Source organism: Monodelphis domestica, chromosome 2, assembly GCF_027887165.1.
Source record: "Monodelphis domestica isolate mMonDom1 chromosome 2, mMonDom1.pri, whole genome shotgun sequence".
In the NCBI taxonomy this organism is placed as follows: Eukaryota; Metazoa; Chordata; class Mammalia; order Didelphimorphia; family Didelphidae; genus Monodelphis; species Monodelphis domestica.
In genome coordinates this window covers 377,266,658-377,283,767 of record NC_077228.1, presented here as the reverse complement: position 1 = coordinate 377,283,767, position 17,110 = coordinate 377,266,658, and the positions used below count along the sequence as shown (strand labels likewise).

Genomic DNA, 17,110 nt, shown 5'->3' with positions numbered 1-17,110 from the left:
TAAAGCTCTACAACTGGCAAGCAGTTACAGGATGATACGCATTCTGACTTTATGAAAGGGGTGGAGAAATCCACGTTTTTACTACCAAAGGCCCTTACTACTTAAAGCCTACCTACTTAGAACTCTTTTCTTTCTTCCTTTTATCTGTCCTGCTCTTCTCTTTCCCAGCTTCCTTTTACTCCTTGTAAACTCTCTGTCCCTGATCCTGAGCTGCTCCAAGGTGGGGGGTAGGCAGTGGGGAATGAATTATATATATATTTGGGTTAGGCAACAGTAAATTGGAGAAGTTCTGAGGTTCTTCAAATACTGAGCCTAGTGAATACTAGGCTAAGGTTTTTCCTCTTTGCTGCATCACGTAACAACTGCCATCTCCCAGGGGTCACCCTCTCACCTAGAACAGGGGCAATGAACCTAAAATGGGAACTTCAGCAGCAGGCAGCAGGGCTCTCTGTCTAAGCAAAGGGGACAAGGGCCAGGACACCAGGCAAGGTTGAGATAAGTAAGCCACACAGTTCAGGAATGTACATAGGGTTCATCACGGAAGCAGGGCTAGAAATCAATCTGGCTACTCCAAATAGGTTAGGAAAATAGGGATTGGAACAGGATGGTTGCAATTTACCTCACCAGGTCATCCTTGGTTCAATCTCCTTCTTGAGAGCTTATCAATTGGCAGAGCTCAGAATCATGGAATCTATAGTTGGAAGGGTCATTGGAGACATCCTCATTAGGACTCAGTTTCCTCATCTATAAAATAAGAGATGATCCCTTATTGCTAGGTGATCTCTCATTCTAATTTCCAATGAAATATTTGGGTCCAGCACTATCATTTTACAGATTTGGGAACTAAGATTTAGAAAGGGTTAAGTGAAGTTGTTCATCCTCAAATAGCTAGTAAGTAGTAGAGGTAGAATTTGAACCCATGTCCTCTGACTCCAAATCCAGAGTTATTTGCATCACATGTAGGGCACAGCCTAGATGAAAGGCAGAGATTAGCTATCCTAAAACCTGTACTTGGTCTTGGAAGAAAGGAGGCAGGATCAAAGGATACAATTAGGAGGAGAGGAAAATCACAGACACTGCCTCTGGTTTCAGGATCACAAGGGATTTTCATGTTGGATCCCCAAATTGGTGACAGTCCATGGTACTCAAAATCAATACCTGACTCAAGGTTTTTCTATTCCCTAGCCATTAGCTGACAGAATGATGTCTCTGTTGGACCAGAAACATACTCCTAGGACCCCAAGTGGGTGCTCTCCATTTCCAGGCACACAGCTCATGCCAGCAGCTGGTGTGTGGGTAGTACTACAGTCCAGTGCCAGTTCTTGGGGCAAAGACAATCTGAAGAGTTCCTACTCTAGCATTCCCGAGCTCAGCAAAGCCAGAAAAGCATCTATGGGATGACCACATACTTATGGGCTGACTGGTCAAGACATAATGTAAACATTTAGTTAACTAGAGAATGGTGTCTGGACCTTTCCACTATGCCCACGTGCTGCCAGGGAGGTGAGGTACAAGGTAGGTCCTGTTAAATAACTTGACACTTTGGGACCTCTCCAGCGGGCAACCAATTCCAGCATGATAAACATTACAACTTGATGATGTGGGTGGAGAAGTCCCCATGGGCAGGCTGGAGAACAGAGCAAAAATGACTCACTTTGACTGGAAAGATCCATTTCAGGGTGAAGGTCAACTGTATAAAATTATACTACGGTCGACAGCTTCAACCCAATAGCCCAGCCCCATTTTATGGTCAGCAGTTACTGATCACCTTTAAACCTGACACCCTGCCCTTCACTTCTGGATTTGGAGTCAGAGGACGTGGGTTCAAATTCTACCTCTACTACTTACTAGCTATATGAGGATGAGCAACTTCACTTAAGTCTTTCTGAATCTTAGTTCCCAAATCAGTTTGCATGACTGTTAATGCTTACACATGTTTGTACCATTTTTTACAGATTACAAAACATTTCCTACACAACAACCCTAAGAGGTGGTACAACTTTATTTCCAATTCACAAATGGGAAAAGTGAAGCTTAGAAAGATTAAATGAATGGCCCAAAGTCTTATAGTGTGAAATGGCAGAATCTTTCCTTGAATTCAGGTCTTTTGACCAGGAATCAATAGTGTAGAAGAAAATCAGGAGGACCTGGGTTCAAATCTGGTCTTAAATACTTCCTAGCTGTGTGATTCTGGCCAAGTTACTTAACTTCAATTACTTAGCTGTTACCACTCCTCTGCTTTAGAACCAATACTTCCTATCGGGATTCTAAGAAAGAAGGTAAGAGTTTTTTGGTTTTTTTTTAAAGGATACTGGCTCTATAGTCCTTTGATACTTACTAGTTAGCTATATAAATTTGGGCAAATCCTTTAATCTCCCTGGGCCTCAGTTTCCTCACCTGTAAAATGAAGGTATTGAACAAAAGATCCCAAGATCCCTCTACATTTCTTTTTTTTTAAATTTTAAACATTATTTTATTTGGTTATTTACAAACATTATTCATTGGAAACAATGATCATTATCTTTTCCTGCCCCCACCCCCTCCCACCACTTCTCCCCTAGCCAACGCACAATTCCACTGGGTTCTTGTGTTCTTGGTTCGAACCCATTTCTGTGTTGTTAGTATTTGTGATAGAGTGTTCATTTAGAGTCTCTCCTCAGTCATTTCCTCTCAGTCCCTGTAGTCAAGCAGTTGCTTTTCATCGGTGTTTTTACTCCCACAGTTTATCCTCTGCTTGTGGATAGTGTTTTATAGATCCCTGCAAGTTGTTCTTGGACATTGCATTGTCCCTAATGGAGGAGTCCCTTACCTTCGATTGTGCCACAGTGTCTCAGTCTCTGTGTACAATGTTCTCCTGGTTCTGCTCCTCTCGCTCTGCATCACTTCCTGGAGGTTGTTCCAGTCTCCATGGAATTCCTCCACTTTATTATTCCTTTTAGCACAATAATATTCCATCACCAACATATACCACAATTTGTTCAGCCATTCCCCAATTGAAGGGCATCCCCTCATTTTCCAATTTTTGGCCACCACAAAGAACGCAGCTATGAATATTCTTGTACAAGTCTTTTTCCTTATTATCTCTTTGGGGTACAAACCCAGCAGTGCTATGGCTGGATCAAAGGGCAGACAGTCTTTTTTCATCCTTTGGGCATAGTTCCAAATTGCCCTCCAGAATGGTTGGATCAGTTCACAACTCCACCAGCAATGAATTAATGTCCTGACTTTGCCACATCCCCTCCAGCATTCATTACTTTCCATAGCTGTCATGTTAGCCAATCTGCTAGGTGTGAGGTGATACCTCAGAGTTGTTTTGATTTGCATATCTCTGATTATAAGAGATTTAGAACACTTCTTCATGTGCTTATTAATAGTTTTGATTTCTTTGGCTGAAAACTGCCTGTTCATTTCCCTTGCCCATTTATCAATTGGAGAGTGGCTTGATTTTTTGTACAATTGATTTAGCTCTTTGTAAATTGGAGTAATTAAACCGTTGCCAGAGGTTTTTATGAAGATTGTTTTCCAATTTGTTGCTTCCCTTCTGATTTTAGTTATATTGGTTTTGTTTGTACAAAAGCTTTTTAATTTGATGTAGTCAAAATTATTTATTTTACATTTTGTGACTCTTTCTATGTCTTGCTTGGTTTAAAGTCTTTCCCTTCCCAAAGGTCTGACATGTATACTACTCTGTGTTTACTTAATTTACTTATAGTTTCCCTCTTTATGTTCATGTCAGTCACCCATTTTGAATTTATCTTGGTGTAGGGTGTGAGGTGTTGATCTATTCCTAGTCTCTCCCACACTGTCTTCCAGTTTTCCCAGCAGTTTTTATCAAATAGTGGATTTTTTACCCAAAAGCTGGGATCTTTGGGTTTATCATATATTGTCTTGCTGAGGTCACATGCCCCAAGTCTATTCCACTGATCCTCCTTTCTGTCTCTTATCCAGTACCAAATTGTTTTGACGACTGCTGCTTTGTAATAGAGTTTGAGATCTGGGACTGCAAGGCCCCTTTCCTTTGTATTTTTTTTCATTATTTCCCTGGATATCCTTGATCCTTTGTTATTCCAAATGAACTTTGTTATGGTTTTTTCTAAATCAGTAAAGAAATTTTTTGGAAGTTCCATGGTTATGGCACTAAATAGATAGATAAGTTTGGGTAGGATGGTCATTTTTACTATATTGGCTCGTCCTACCCATGAGCTGTTAATGTTTTTCCAATTGCTCAAGTCTAGTTTTAGTTGTGTGGAGAGTGTTTTGTAGTTGTGTTCATATAGTTCCTGTGTTTGTCTCGGGAGATAGATTCCTAGGTATTTTATTTTGTCTAAAGTGATTTTGAATGGGATTTCTCTTTCTAGTTTTTGCTGCTGAGCTGTGTTGGAGATGTATAGAAATGCTGATGACTTATGCGGGTTTATTTTGTATCCTGCAACTTTGCTAAAGTTCTTGATTATTTCAATTAGCTTTTTTGTTGATTCTCTAGGATTCTTTAAGTAGACCATCATGTCATCTGCAAAGAGCAATAGCTTAGTCTCCTCCTTGCCTATTTTGATGCCTTCAGTTTCTTTTTCTTCTCTAATTGCTACTGCTAGTGTTTCTAGTACAATGTCAAATAGTAAAGGTGATAATGGGCATCCTTGTTTCACTCCTGATCTTATTGGGAATGTGTCTAGTTTATCCTCATTGCAGATGATATTAGCTGATGGTTTTAGATATATACTGTTTATTCTTTTTAGGAACGACCCTCCTATTCCTATGCTTTCTAGTGTTTTCAATAGGAATGGATGTTGTATTTTATCAAAGGCTTTTTCTGCGTCTATTGAAATAATCATGTGATTTTTGTTAGTTTGCTTGTTGATATGGTCAATTATGTGGATGGTTTTCCTAATATTGAACCAGCCCTGCATCCCTGGTATAAATCCTACTTGATCATGGTGGATGACCCTTCTAATCACTTGCTGGAATCTTTTTGCTAGTATCCTATTTAAGATTTTTGCATCTATATTCATTAGGGAGATTGGTCTATAATTTCCTTTATCTGTTTTTGATCTGCCTGGTTTTGGAATCAGTACCATGTTTGTGTCATAAAAGGAGTTTGGTAGAACTTCCTCTTTGCTTATTATGTCAAATAGTTTGTATAGTATTGGGATTAACTGTTCTCTGAATGTTTGATAGAATTCACTTGTGAATCCGTTGGGCCCTGGGGAGTTTTTCTTAGGGAGTTCTTTGATGGCCTGTTGGATTTCATTTTCTGATATGGGATTATTTAAGAATTCTATTTCTTCTTCTGTTAGTCTAGGCAGTTTGTATTTTTGTATATATTCATCCATATCTCCTAGATTGGTGTATTTATTGCCATATAATTGGGCAAAGTAATTTTTAATGATTGCCTTGATTTCCTCTTCATTGGAGGTGATATCCCCCTTTTCATCTTTGATGCTGTTAATTTGCTTTTCTTCTTTCCTTTTTTAAATTATATTGACCAGTACTTTATCTATTTTGTTTGTTTTTTCAAAGTACCAGCTTCTAGTATTATTTATTAAATCAATAGTTCTAGCACTTTCTATTTTATTGATTTCTCCCTTAATTTTTAGGATTTCTAGTTTGGTTTTCTTTTGGGGATTTTTAATTTGTTCGCTTTCGAGTTTTTTTATTTGCATTTCCAATGCATTGCTTTCTGCTCTCCCTAGTTTCTTAATATATGCACTCAGGGATATGAATTTACCTCTGATTACTGCTTTGGCTGCATCCCAAAAGGTTTGAAAGGATGTCTCACCATTGTCATTTTCCTCGATGAAATTATTGTTTCTGTGATTTCTTCTCTAACTAAACAATTTTGAAGTATCATATTGTTTAAGTTCCAATTAATTTTTTATTTGGTTTTCCATGTACCATTACTGATCATTATTTTTATTGCCTTATGATCTGAAAAGGCTGCATTTATTATTTCTGCTTTTCTGCATTTGTATGCCATGTTTCTGTGACCTAGTCAATCTTTGTGAATGTGCTATGTGGTGCTGAGAAGAAGGTGTATTCCTTTTTGTCCCTATTTATTTTTCTCCATATGTCTATTAACTCTAATTTTTCAAAGATTTCATTCACTTCTTTTACCTCTTTCTTATTTATTTTTTGATTTGATTTATCTAAATTTGATAATAGTTGGTTCAAATCTCCCACTAATATTGTTTTACTGTCTATTTCTTCCTTCAATTTTCCTAGTTTCTCCATTAGAAATTTGGGTGCTATATTATTTGGTGCATACATGTTGATTAGTGATATTTCCTCATTGTCTAAAGTCCCTTTTAACAAAATATAATTACCTTCCCTATCCCTTTTAATGAGGTCTATTTTTGCTTTGGCTTTATCAGATATCATGATTGCAACTCCTGCCTTCTTTCTATCAGTTGAGGCCCAGAAGGTCTTACTCCATCCTTTAATTCTGACTTTGTGGGTGTCTACCCGCCTCATGTGTGTTTCTTGAAGACAACATATGGTAGGGTTTTGGATTCTAACCCATTCTGCTATTCGTCTATGTTTTATGGATGAGTTCATCCCATTCACGTTCAAAGTTATGTTTGTGACTTGTGAATTCTTTGGTATTTTGATATCCTTCCCTAATTCTTACCTTTCTTCTTTAGCTCTAACCTTTTAATCCAGTGATTTACTTTAAATCAGTCCCCCTTGTCCCCTCCCTTGATATGTTTCCCTTTTTAGCCTCTCCCCTTTTGTTTTCCCTCCCTCCCTCCCCCCCTTGGTTTTCCCTTCTCCCTACCCTTGTTGGGTAAGATAGAGTTCAAGATTCCAATGGATCTGGATGTTTTCCCTCTCAGAGTTGATTTCCCTGAGAGTAAGGTTTAAGTAAAAACTCTCTTCCTCTCCTTCTTATAGGAGCTTTCTTCCCCTCCCTTTCCCGTGTGAGTCTTTGTGTGAGAAAGATTATTCTATTTGATTTTTCTTTTCCCCCTATTTACACATTACATTCTCCATATATTAATATATATAGATTGATATAAATGTAGTCCTTATAGAAGAGAGTTTGAATAAATGAAAAGATAACAATTTTCTCCTTTTCCCTTTCCTTCATATTTACCTTTTCAGGTATTCCAACCTTTTTTTTTCGATATCGAACTTTCCACAGAGCTCTGGTCTTTTCTTTGCAAAAAGTTGGAAATCTTCTATTTTGTTGAATGCCCATACTTTCCCTTGGAAGTATATAGTCAGTTTTGCTGGATAGCTGATTCTTGGTTGAAGACCCAGCTCTCTTGCCTTCCTGAAAATCATGTTCCATGCCTTACGATCATTCAGAGTGTAACTTGCAAGGTCTTGTGTGACCCTGATTGGCATTCCTTTATATATAAATTGTCTTTTTCTGGCTTCTTGTAGGATTTTTTCTTTTGCTTGAAAGCTTTGGAATTTGGCGATTACATTCCTGGGAGTTGTCTTTTGGGGATTTAGTGTAGAGGGTGTTCTGTGAGCTCTTTCAGTGGCTGTATTGCCCCCTTGTTCTAGAATCTCTGGGCAATTTTCTTTGATTATATCTTGTATTACGATGTCTAGTTTGCTGTTTATTTCTGGATTTTCTGATAGTCCAATTATTCTTAAATTATCTCTTCTTCCTCTATTTTCCAAGTCTGTCACCTTGTCAGTGAGATATTTTATGTTCTCTTCTAATTTCTTGATCTTTTGGCTTTGCTTTATTGATTCTTGCTCTTTTACCTGCTCGTTGTCTTCCAGTTGCCTAATTCTGACCTTTAAAGCCTAGTTTTCCTTTTCAGTTTGGTCAAACCGGTTTTGTAGTTGCATGAAATTCTTTTGCATTAATTCCCACTTTTCCTGCCAGAAGGCTTCCATTTTTTTGATCATTTTCCATTCAAATTCTTCAAAAGTTTGTGGAGAGTTTCCATTTCCTTTGGAAAGTTTCGGAGCATTTGCTTGTGTTTCCTCTTCTATCTCCTCTGTATTTTGTATTTTTGCTCCATAAGATGTGTCCAAAGTTGTCCCCTTCTTGTTTTTCTTGTTGTTTTGAGGCTTTTTTGCTTCTGTGCTGTTTGCCATCTCTATCTGAGTGAGGGGGGCTGGCTCATCTTTTATCTGTCTGGTGTTCAGTGGCTTTAGCCCCAGGCAAATTGTCTGTCTTCCTCGGGAAGCCAGGAATTGCTGGTGTTTTGGTGTTTTGGTGTTACTACCCTCCTCAGTTCCCTCCTGATGCTTCTCTGTTGCCTTACTTCTATGCTCTGTGCCTGGCTTGACACTCTCCAAGGTATTTCAATGTCTTTGCTGGCCAGAGGAGCCTGCACTCTGAGGGGGAGGGGCCGTGGCTTCCTGGAGCTCTGAGGGCTGATGATAGGATTAACCTCATAATGAGTATGCTCTGAGGCAGGGACCTTCCCTGAGACTCAGATGGAAGGCTCCAGCCAGGGGGCTGCAGGCTCTCCCCCCCCATCTCTCTCTGTTTCCCTGCTGTTTGGGTGCCCCCACGACTGGGTCAGTTTGTTTTCACGATGTGGCCTTCAGAATAGCTGGCTCCGAGGCCCTTTTCCCGGCACTGAGGATTTCTGTTGTTTCAGAAGACCCTGCACTCTGAGGGGGGAGGGGCCGTGGCTTCCTGGAGCTCTGAGGGCTGGTGATAGGATTAACTTCAGACTGAGTTTGCCCTGAGGCAAGGACCTTTGGTGAGACTCAGATGGAAGGATCTAGTCAGGGGGCTACAGGCTCCCGTCTGTCTCTGTTTCCCTGCTGTCTGGGTGCCCCTGTGACTGGCTCAGGTTGTTTTCAGGGTGCGGCCTTCTAAATAGCCGGCCCTGAGGATTACTATTGTTTCAGAAGACCCTGCACTCTGAGGAGGGAGGGGCCGTGGCTTCCTGGAGCTCTGAAGGCTCCTGATAGGATTAACTTCCTCTGGGTTGGAGTATGTCCTAAAGCTGGAACTTTCCCTGAGACTGGGATGGAAGGATCCAGCCAGGGGGTTACAGGCTCCCCTCTGTCTCTCTCTGTTTCCCTGCTGTCTGGGTGCCCCCGCGACTGGCTCAGGTTGTTTTCAGGGTGCAGCCTTCAGAATAGCCCGCCCTGGGGTCCTTTGCTGGCTCTTAGGTTCCCGCTGCTGCCTCGGAGTCAGCTCTCTGGGTTGGGGGGGGATGGGTCCTGGGACCTTCCCTCTGCTTACCCCTTAGATCCGAGTGATCTCAGGTTCTGGCTTTTGGAGGGGCCGTACCTTTTGATCCAGGTCCAAGAGGAGGGTTCCCGGGGTCTATTCTGTTGTTTGTTTTGAATTTCGGTGCCCTAGGAACATTCAGTTTGAGATTGGTAAGGAAGGGTTTCTGGAGCTCTGAACTTTAGCTTTCTCTAAGCCACCATCTTGACCGGAAGTCCTCCCCTCTACAATTCTAAGAATACCATTTCTTCATAGTATGTCTAATCCAGTGTTCTCTCTTCTTTATATTCTGATAACATTCTCTGAAACCTCAGTTTGTATATTATTTTTTTAAATCCCTGAATTTTTAGTATCATTTATAAGATAGAGAAGTGACAAAGGCTAGGTAATCAGGGTTAAATGACTTGCCCAGGATCAAACAGCTAGGAAGTATCCAAGGCCAGATTTAAACCCAGGTCCTCTCATCTCTAGGCCTAGTGCTCTATCCACTGTGCTACCTAGCTACCCTAGTTTGTTTATCATTTTGAAATATTTTTAGGTCATCAGTATTTTGTGGGAAGTGATTATGTGAAAATGATTTTTTTTTCTGGGAGAGAAGGAGGAAATAGTTTGGTGGTTGTTGTCATTGTTCAGTTATTTTCACTTGCATTCAACTCTTTGTAATCCCATTTGGAGTTTTCTTAGCAAAGATACTGGAGTGGTTTGCCATTTCCTACTCCAAATCATTTTACAGATGAAGAACTGAAGCAGACAGGGTCAGGTGACTTACCCAAGTCACACAATGTCTGAGTCTGGATTTGAACTCAGACCTTCTTGACTCCAGGTCAGATGCTCTATCCACTGTCCTATAAAATAGGCCTTGAACTCAGGTCTTCTAACTCCAAGCTCATTGCTTATTCCACTATATACTGCTAATATTTATTGGAAATTCTGTTCTTATATAATTTTGAAACCCATGGGGGGCATCTTTTGATTTTCCAGAGAAAATGGTTATGAAAAATATGTTTATGCAGTTTGAAAAGCTTATTTAAGAAAATTAGAACTGATGTTTCATTCCACTGCTTTAGCATGGCACCATGCAGCGGAAAAAAGTTAAAATTATTAGCTCTTGGTGCTCCAATAAGGAAATTAGAATCATAATACTGCCTGTGCCTGTGTGTGCGCAGGTAGCATTAATTAACCTCTCAAACTAATTCCTGCAATTAAACCCACAAATCTATCTGGTTCCAGATGCAGATTGAGTTCATAAAACAAGGAAGCATGAACTTTCGGTTCATCCCCGTGCTCTTCCCCAACGCTAAGAAGGTAAAAACCAAAAAGTTTATAATTAATACAGCGTGAGTCATCTGGCTCTACCATATGGGAGCTGAAGTGGAAAGACCTGCCAACTTTTTAATCGGTGCTTACAGAAAGTAAGGTTAGCCAAGAGATCAAGAGGTTTGGCCACTTGGTTCAGCAGCCTGGATTGGGTGGGTTTTAGGGCTTTATCTGGCAGGACCACCACTGTTTTAATTACCAAAAAAAAAAAAAACCCCAAACCCCAACCTCTTCCACATCATGAAGTGGATTGTGTTTTAACCCATGAGAGTATAAGTAGGGAGGCATGAATTTTATCTGATCCTTCTTATCTTTACACATAAAAGGCCAAATATTTGGACTTGCCTCTTTGCTGGCTGTTGAACAGATGTGTTTTGTTACATTTCAGCTAACAGCCCATCTAGTACAACACTCATTAGCTGGAAGGATAAGTGAATTCCATTGGGGTCTCTCCCAAATTGAGTCCTGCCATGGTTCACGTGAGGACTTTTTGCTGTAGGAGGTACTACCAGCTCAGGGAGGAGGGCTTATGTAAGCTGGAGGGGGATGAATTTATTAAGACCTTACCATGTACCAGGCCCTGAAGATAGTAAGACAACAAAGAAAACAGTCCTTGTTTTCAAGGGGGAAAGACAATATATATGTAGATAAGTCTGTGCAAAATATATGCAACTCTTATTATTTCATCACAAGAGAAACGTGTCCTTGCTGGGACCCAGAAGACACCAGCATATTCTGCCACGTGGCTATACCACAGTACTTTAAGGGAGTTCAACATAGCTGCCCAGCCCACCCTTAATCGGGGTTCACCAAGGCAGCTCAGCCCTGCCCTTAACCCTTTAATCCTTAACAAAGACAGAAGATTCCAACCCATTTTCATAACCTGGGGGAGAAGCTGGATGTAGCCTCATCTTAGTATCAGTATTATTTTGGGGTGTAGAAGGGAAAATTATTTCACAAAAATATTTCACAAAATTCAATATTAATTTTCCACACATCCTTTTCTTCCCAGAAACATGTTCCGATGGCATCTCCTATTGTATTGTTTGCTATTGAGTAGAAGTTGGCAGGAGATGGCTTTTCTCTAGATCTGTGTAATGTAGTTTAGTTACCAAACAGAGCCCTAGAGGTAGCCTAAGCCCCAAAAGGCCCATTCAGATACAGAACAGATCCAAATCCCCAGGTCAACCAGGAACTATTCCCAGATCTCAGGGCAGGTGATCTTCAGCTTCACCTGCCCCAAAATTGGGGACAACATTCCTAAAACCTGAAGTTAACCAGAGTATACTGTCATCCTTAATGGATCGTAGATCTTTCTGTGAGGCAAGAGAGTACAGAATTAATGATTGAGCTAGCGTGCTCTAGATGTGTGTGTGTGTATTTATAAACAATAGGTATGGAGAAACTCAGGGTAAAGGAAGTAGGAAGAAAGAGATCTGGCAGTTACTAGTGATGAACAGAAAGTGGGGGAGATTAACAATATTTCATTGGTAGGAAAAGACACTAATTTAGCCCTGGAACTAGACATGATATTTCCATGCCTTTGAAGAGGGCTTCCCTTGTGCCTATAATATACTTCTTCAATTCTCCCACCTATTAAAAGCCCTGGCATCCCTCAAGGCTTTGCCCAGGTACCCTCCTTTATAAGAGGATTTTTCTTTTTACCCTCAGCTGTCAGTGCTCTCCCTTGAGATTACCTTGTACTCAGTTATTTAGGTAGATTTATGTTCACAATAGAAAATAAACTCCTTGAAGGCATGAACTATCTCATTTTGATATCTATCCCCAGCATCTAGCATGCAATCCATTTATGCTTGGTATGCTTACCTGAACTGAAAATGAAATGGGAATTCAGGAACCACGGGACTCAGACACTCAAATGAATGTGTAATGGGAAGGCACTAAAATGTTTGGCATCCTTGATGTCCTAGTGTTTACTCTGGATGGAATTAAGCAGACTGTGGGTTAACCATCAACTCTTTGAAATAAGAATTTAGTTAACTGATTTGGAAAGTGGCTTCACCTTCCAAGCAGTCCCATGGCAGGGACCCTCAGGACAGCATTAGGATAAGAACAGGAAGATTTTATGCTTTATAGACCATTTTGATTTTGTATTTTTGCTGCCTGACCAGCCAGTATCTAAGGCACTGGAGGTGCTCTACCTATTATCCATCCATTCAGTTCTATGACCAAGAGCACAGCTGGGAAGTGTTAGAGTGAAAGGAGAAAAGTCAGAGGAAGCATAGCATCCAAGTGAACTTTCCTTCCCCTTATCCTATCTAGCCACAGTAAAAACCGCATCATTCAGAGCAACCTTGGCACCATCTCTTTCAAGTGAAGGTGGTGAAAAGGGCATTACAAGCTAAAGGGAAGATTGCTTCTTCCTGATAGAACATTCCCAGCACATGTGGTTTCCAGGATTTAGCTAAGATGTTTGCATGCAGAACTACATTATAAGCTTCCTAGTCCTTCCCTCTACTTTTGAAAAGGAAACAGAAATGCCACCAAGTCTGGTAGAAGAATGAACCAGGGCAGTCTCTTAAAGTCTGGGGGCAGTGGTCCCAGGAAGTCAGCATGGGGAATGTATGGTGGAGTACCCAGGGCCTTTTTCTAGCAACCTGACCCTGTGTTATCCAACCTCCTCTCTCCTTCCTACAGGAGCATGTGCCCACATGGCTGCAGAACACCCACATATACAGCTGGCCCCGGAATAAGAAGAATATCCTGCTTCGCCTCCTGAGGGAAGAGGAATACGTGCCTCCTCCAAGAGGGCCCCTGCCCACCCTGCAAGTGGTGCCCCTTTGAATTGCCCAGGGGCAAAAGGTGCTGCTGCCCTCGTTTAGATTGGATGCCAGGGCATCCCTGGGGTAGTGCAAGCAAGTCCATGCTAATGGCTGTTTCGCACTTGCTCCCTGGGCAATGCAGCTGGTAACATCTCTTGAGCATTCATCCCACTCAGCATCCACATAGACTCTGACACTGACACTGAGACAAAAGCAGCAGGTGCCTCCCTGAGTTCTTCAATCTCCCGACCACTGGGATGTACAGATTTTTTCTCCTCTTGAAATCACTTAGGGCGCTTCCCTTAGCACCTTTGCAAACAGATACTGTAAATGATACTGCAATAACTGTAGCCTTTGACAAACATGCCCTATTTGCTTAAGGTCTCTTTTGCCTGTTTAGTCAGATGTATTTTTCTATCCTTAAAACAAAAGGATTCATGTACAACACAATAAAATATTTACTTTTGTAAGCCTGGGGCTCATTTATCTCTAGGAAGACATGGGTGAGGTGGGGAAGTACCCATTTAATGGTGAGATAGCCAGTTGCCTCTTAGGGAGAAGAATAAAACAAATCAGATGCTATATCAGATATAATAGATCAGCCTCTCCTGAATGATAGTATCAGAGCAAACTAGACAAATAGCTTCTTTTAACACCCTCATTGGCACTTACACACTCTAGCAGTTCAGATTTTCACAATACCTTGTAGACCTCAGTAATATCATGATTCTCTAGGGCCGTGTTGGTGAACCTATGGCATGCATGCCATAGGGGGCTGCTCCCTATCCCCTCTCCATACATGCTTGAGGACATTTCTCACATCATCCACCCCTCTTCCCAGCAGCCCAATGGGAACACTTTTTCCCTTCCCTGTCTGGGATAAGGGGGCAGCTCACATGTGGCGTGTGGGTTGAAGTTTGGGTACTTGTTCTCTAAAAGATTCACCATCATTATTCTACCTTTTAGGGTCAGTGTGTGTAAATACATTGGTGTGCGAATGGTTTGCCACTTTTTATCTTTTATCTTTATCCAATACAGCCAATAAATACATTGATTGGTTTCTACAACTAGCAGACTCCTTGAAAGCAGGAATTAAGCACTACTACATAGTGTACACCCAGAGCTGTACTGGAGCTGGCTCCAATTGGCTCTGGTTAAAATTTCAGTGTGAGCATTTATGCCTCAAAAATCAGCATCTACTAATCCATGCTCAATTGGTTGTTTTGTTAATTTAATAGACTTAAGAAAGTACTGGATGTTATGCAGATTAAATTTTAAAATGTGCCCTGCATGTATTTTTTTTCTTCCCAGAGATCAGGCTGTTAAATAGTTACCAATAGGGGTAACTAGGTGACTCAGGAGATAGAGAGCCTGGAGATGGGAGGACCTGGTTTCAAATCTGATCTCATATACTTCCTAGCTGTGTGATCCTGAGCAAGTGTCTAATCCTTACCACTCTTCTGCCTTGGAGCTGACACAATATAGATTCTACAACAGAAGGTGAAAGTTTAAAAAAATAGTTACTAGAACTCTACTGTATGTGGAAGAACAGAATGTTAGCTAAAGAAGTTTCCTTCTAAAAAGACTGCTATTCAGAGTGGATGGGACAATGATAACAGACAACAGAAAGAAGGCAAATCTGCTCAGCTATTGTTTTAGTTGCTTTCTTTCTGTCAAGGGGAATTATCTTTCCATAGAAAAGGACAGCAGACAAATGGCCAATTGGGAGTTGAAAGTAGGAAAAGGCTTCAGAACCTCCAGCTGCTATGCTAGGGTCTTTCTCTCTAAACTCCCTTATATCTATTCTGTATATGTCTTATATATGTTCATTAATTAATATGCTCTCTACCTTATTTAAAAAATAAGCTCCTAGAGGGCAGGGGCTGCTTTTAAATTTTCCTTTGTATCCCCAGTCTTATCACAATGTCTGACATATTAATAAATTAATAAATATCTGTTGACACTGGGAAAAAAAAGAAAGTATGAAAAGGAGTTGGCAAGAGAGCACCTAATGGCCTTGATTAGTTCAAGTCAATTGACCCAAATGAAAAATCATCTTAGCATATTCAAAGAACTGGCACCTGTGAGTTAGTAATCTTTGCCAGATTGGGAAGAACTAGGGGTATCACCAGAATGGAGAAGGACCAATGTTTTGATGGAAGATAGAGAAGTATAATCTATGAGAGCCATGAACTGAGTTAAGTTTGAAATGGTGGTCATGGCTGGAATTTAGTGGAGATAAATGTAAAGAAATATTTAGGTTCCAAATTCAGCTTCACAAGTGGAAGATCAAGAAGGCATGGCTATACAGTTTAGTATCTGAAAGCTTTAGTGACCATAATGGAAAGAACATGGGATCTGAAATCGGGGTACTTGGGTTTAGATTCCAGCTCTGCTAGTTATGTGTATGGCCTTAGGACAAAAAAAAAAGGTGTTTTTTTTTTTTAACTCTTACCTTCTGTCTTAGAATAAATACAAGTATTAGTTCCAAGACAGAAGAACTGTAAGGGCTGGGCAGTTAGGGTTAAGTGACTTGCCCAGGGTCTCACAGATAGGGATTATCTGAGGCCAGATTTGAACTAGGTCTTCTTGGATTCCAGGCCTGGCTCTCTATCCTTTGAGTCACCTAGTTGGCCTTTTGGCAATTAAGTAACAAATATTTATTAAGTGGCTACTAAATGCTAGTCACTATTGTGTAATTGGAAATCTATTACCCTAAAAACTATATTTCCCAGGAGCTCACTAACTTCCTGTCGTTATGTTCTTCTTGTAGATAGAGGGATATATTGGGTGGGGTTCCTGGTCTCCTGCTCTTTGCTTCCTGTAGCAACTGTGGTGGAGTGGGCTTTTTGAACAGGTTGATTAGCCATGGGCATGTGGTTTTATTTTGTTACCTTTTATTTTGTTATTTCTAATGATAATTAATAAATCTCTTAAAATGCAATCTTTGAAATTATTTGAGATTAATTTTAATTTTTACACTATGATGAGAAGGAAGAAGGTAGAATGAAAATATACAAGATGAAATAATCCTTGATCTCAAAGAATTTACAAGTACATCTATAATTATATACAAAAATAAATATAAAGAGAATAAATACAGAGTGGAAAAATACAGGTTAGTTGGGGAGGAAGGTCAGTAGCAGTTGAGATAATCAGGAAAAATTTCATGTGACAAGAAGTGCTTGAGCTATGTCTTAAAGAAAGAGACATTCTATAAATTGCAGAGATGAGATCCAGGATTAGGGAGGAAAAAAAATCTCACTTTTCTGTCTTGGTCAGATCATATCTGGAGTACTATGTTCAATTTTAGGTTACACATTTTAGAACGGACATCAATAAGCTAGAAAATGTGCAGAAAAAGGCAACCAGAATAATCTGTGGTAATGATCCATGAGAATCAGTTGAAGCAAGGTAGGGCAAGTTAAGTGTAAAACTTAAGTGAGGGGGGAGGAAGGAGCTTGGGATTCAAATTTTTTTTAAATGTTAGAAATTGTTTTCCCATGTAATTGGGGAAACAATAAAATGAAATGAAAAGGTTTTAAGAACCCTTAGAGATAGCTAGGTAGCACAGTGGATAGAGTTGACCAGTCTTGGAGTTGGAAGGACCTACATTCAAATCTGACCTCAGACACTTCCAAGCTGGGACCCTGGGCAAGTCACTTAACCCTCATTGCCAAACCCTTACCACTCTTTTGCTTTAGAACTGATAGTATCCATTCTGAGACAGAAGGTAAGGACTTTTTTAAAAAAACTGACATCACAATAAGGAAATTTAAGCAGTGCTTGGGAATGGTGAGATATAATAGCTGTCTTGTAGTTAGATTTTGCCTCAGTTTCCTCGTCTATAAAAACAAAC

General features: G+C 40.3%; 1 protein-coding gene across 2 annotated transcripts in view; it reads left to right on the top strand.

Moving 5' to 3' along the window:
• Positions 1 to 16,192, top strand: part of TRAF3IP2 (TRAF3 interacting protein 2) — an 81,550-nt gene extending 65,358 nt beyond the window's left edge. For both annotated transcript variants that reach the window (XM_007484435.3, XM_007484436.3), the window contains 2 exons: positions 10,382 to 10,456; positions 13,127 to 16,192. In XM_007484435.3, the coding sequence (XP_007484497.1) occupies positions 10,382 to 10,456; positions 13,127 to 13,273 (222 nt within the window). In that variant the 3' untranslated portion in view covers positions 13,274 to 16,192. The remainder of the gene's footprint in view (positions 1 to 10,381; positions 10,457 to 13,126) is intronic.
• Positions 16,193 to 17,110: the final 918 nt, after the last annotated feature.